We start from the raw sequence: 3510 nt of genomic DNA, 5'->3' as shown, positions 1-3510 counted from the left end.
ACACGGAGTCTCCATTTTACGTCCTATCCGAGGGACGGCCCTAGCCGAAGCTAAGTATCATTTTGACCTGAGCTAAGTCATTTTGACCTGAGTAGCCATATGCTGACCTGAGTAGCCACATGCTGAAGATGATCGATGCTGTTCTTGTCTCCAGCCTCAGCTCTGCACGTGCGAGGTGAGAACCCTTGGGGATACCCGGACTCCTGGATTAAGAATGTCCACGCGTCCCAGCCCTACGGGGGAAACGGCGGGGAACCTTTCAGCGACCGGAGTTACGAGCGGGACCGAATCGCCAAGATCAGCGTGTGGACCGGGAATCCGGACTTTATTCATGCGTAAGCTGTTCAAAGCGTTGTTGCTATTGACTATTGACTTGCAAATATTAAACATTCTGCGTCGGGCGTGGCGTAACTGGTAGAGCGTTCGGCTCGGAATCTATAGGTTCTGAGTTCGATCCCCGCCGTGCTCCCGACGTTGTGCCCTTGGGAAAGGCACTTTACATGACCTTCCTCACTTCACGCTGGTGTAACAATGGGTACCTGACTTCAGTCGGAGAGGTAAAAGACTACCTTTACCTTCTGTCTGTGCCGCGCATGTGCCAATGTTAATATAAGTTACAAAACTTGAGTGCAGTGCCACATTGTCCTCATCTGTCCAAAAGAAAATTAAAAAAAACTTCGACATGGTGACTCTGAGAAACCTGATAGGGGCGTAAAACGGGGGTCCCGTGTTCGAGCAGGTGCGTCGAGCACGCAATTCAGCCTAATGAATAAAAGAATTGGGTACCTACTGGCTGCAATTTTTTTTTTTATTTATTTGTTCAGCTGTTAACAAACAGCCAGGGTTGCCCAACTAGCCAGTGGCTATTACTAAGGGCTAGCCCTGTGCATGTTCGCACATGCTTACTCACGGCGCGGCGGGGTTATGCCGCCCCTCGCGGGGTGACATACCCTTTCGCTGATGTAAATCACCGTGTGGCTGATACGGAATGGAGGTTCGCCAGGCCTCCATCCGGGTGATTTGAAGTGAATCACCAACTCCAGACAGAAGGGTTTTTGCTCCATCTCACACCGCACCATCGCACGTGTGGGGGTTCTTTAACGTGCATGGGGTGTGGCTCTCCCCATACACGGGACCTCCATTTAACGTCCTATCCGAGGGACGGCCCTAGCCGAAGCTAGGTACTCATTTTCATCTGAGTATAGTGAGGAAAGCCGTGTAAAGTGCCTTTCCCAAGGGCACAAGATCGGTGACACGCAGACGGATTCGAACCCGCAACCTCTCGGTCACGAAGCACGAATGCCGCCACTGCGCCACGCGGTCCCACAATTATTACTGGCTGCAAATAATACACCAGATGTATTAATATAATATTACTTGCTATATAGGAGGTGCCTCGAGCACGTAATTCAGCCTCATTACTAAATAAATTGGGTACCTCATCATCATCGGTCGGTTGCGGCGCAGGCGACTGTAAGTTTCTTCCAAGACCTTCTGTCGGCAGCTAGATGCCGAATTTGCTTTGCGGTGATCTGGTCATTGTAATCTCCTAGGAGCTGTTGAATGGGTACCTACTGGCTGCAAATAATACACACCAGATGTATTAGTATTGTTATAGCTTGCTACAGCTCGCCTGAACATAAAATGGTCGCCTTTAACAAAGGGTTGAATACCTTGGTTGGAAATGCGGGTAGTTAAACCAGTAACGCTCTGAGCTGCTGAAGGTATGTCCGCTGGTGTCATGGAAACTTGAGTTTCATGACCTCCCACCTTGGCCGAATGATTCTATTTGTTTATTTTAACATTTTCCTGTGACGTATCATAAACATTTCGTGCAAAAACGGTCCTTATTTGCATGAATCATACCAGTTGTTTATCTTCTCTTTACAAGTAACAACACAAGTTGTTGATGGTATGAAAGGTTTATCTTAGCAAATAAGGTTATTGGTGGCTGTCAACGGAGCGAATTTTGCCGTTGATAACCTAACATTTTCGCTCATTCCCTTACCTTTAAAAACAGTCATTGCTCGAAGAACATTTGGAGTAACTGTATCCACACGTGACTGATGAACCTCTTCAACGACAACATTTTTGTTCATTCCACAGTATCCAAGTGACGTACGGAAGCCACACTGCCCCAAAGCATGGTGGGAACGGTGGGACCAGGCATGACTTCGACTTACATCATGAAACGATAACTGAAGTGAGACTCCGGGTCGGATGGCACGTGGATCGCATCGGGTTTAAAACCAACCGCGGGCGTGATCTGGGGGCGGTAGGGGGCATGGGTGGGAAATATTACGTCGACTCACATGGCTGGGTGGATACCTATTGGACATATAACATGTGCTATCTGGTTAGCATAGAGGGAAGGGCAGGTGCGTACGTGGATCAGCTGACGTTCTTCTGGAAATGTTAGGGAGGACGGAGCTTTGGTGCAGGACTGCAGACCACCTTAAATCTCAGCGACAAATAATTGTTAAAAGAAAATGTCAAACAAAGTCAATCTAAAATGCAAAATCAAGACGAGGGTAAATGCATTGTCCAAAATCAAGACGAGGGTAAATGCATTGTCCTGGTAAGAGAAGAAATCAATTAAAAGCAGTCCCGCACCGATACTCCGTTCTGATCTGTAAGCCTGACTTCCTGGCGTGACGTCATAGCACGCACATGCTCCTGTACAAAACTTCTCCGCTCGCTTTGGGCGCAGGTAGGGCTGAGTGCTTTCCTTGTCACCCAAAACAAACGGAGAAAGTAGAAAGTCAACTGCAACGCAGTGCTACTAACTTGTGAACTCGTCATGAAAATCGGACGGAAGGTAATACCGGTGGACTGAGGTTCAGTTACTTATATCAGCACTGTAACTGGACACTAGTGATACAGAGGACATATATCAGCACTGAAACTAGACACTAGAGATACAGAGGACATATATCATCACTGTAACTGGACACTAGTGATATAGAGGAGTATGTTGCAACAGAAACTTTTTTTTTCTTATTTTACTCAAGACTGCAGGGATTAACTTAACATAGTGACTCAATGATGGCGCCAGCCTGATACTCTGTCAAGGTGTTGTGTTATGGAAACTAGCTGCCAGGGTTTTGGGCATCTGAATGGTTGACTTTTTTTAGAACAAATTCATATATCTAACTGGGTTGATTGGTTTTATTTCAAGACTGTGTGACCAATGTCTCATTGGCTGCAATAACAATGAATGATCAGTCCGAACAATGATTTAGATGCCCATAATCTAGTTGTTTCCTTTTCCTTCTTAATTTATCTAATATATATATATATATATACCTTATGTACGCATTCTAGCAGCTAAACCATGATATTAACATGTAGCAATCGGCCAACACAAGATAATTTAATTTCTATAACTGGATAAAAAATTTATTTCCGGACGTTTGGAGTGATACCCGTCACTCTTCTTCAGTATCACTAGAACGAACACGTCATCACAAGGCTCGTATGCAAATGTCACTCATATGTAAATCATGTTGG

General features: G+C 45.8%; 1 protein-coding gene across 1 annotated transcript in view; it reads left to right on the top strand.

Moving 5' to 3' along the window:
* Positions 1-3391, top strand: part of LOC118407529 — a 7364-nt gene extending 3973 nt beyond the window's left edge. Inside the window, exons 5-7 of the mRNA XM_035808006.1 lie at positions 155-335; positions 2107-2535; positions 2567-3391. Of these exons, the coding sequence (XP_035663899.1) occupies positions 155-335; positions 2107-2419 (494 nt within the window). The 3' untranslated portion in view covers positions 2420-2535; positions 2567-3391. The remainder of the gene's footprint in view (positions 1-154; positions 336-2106; positions 2536-2566) is intronic.
* The last annotated feature ends 119 nt before the right edge of the window (positions 3392-3510 follow it).

This window comes from Branchiostoma floridae, unplaced genomic scaffold (genome assembly GCF_000003815.2).
Source record: "Branchiostoma floridae strain S238N-H82 unplaced genomic scaffold, Bfl_VNyyK Sc7u5tJ_1421, whole genome shotgun sequence".
Taxonomy (NCBI): Eukaryota; Metazoa; Chordata; class Leptocardii; order Amphioxiformes; family Branchiostomatidae; genus Branchiostoma; species Branchiostoma floridae.
Note: the sequence above shows the minus strand (reverse complement) of the source record. Positions and strands in the feature narration are given on the sequence as shown.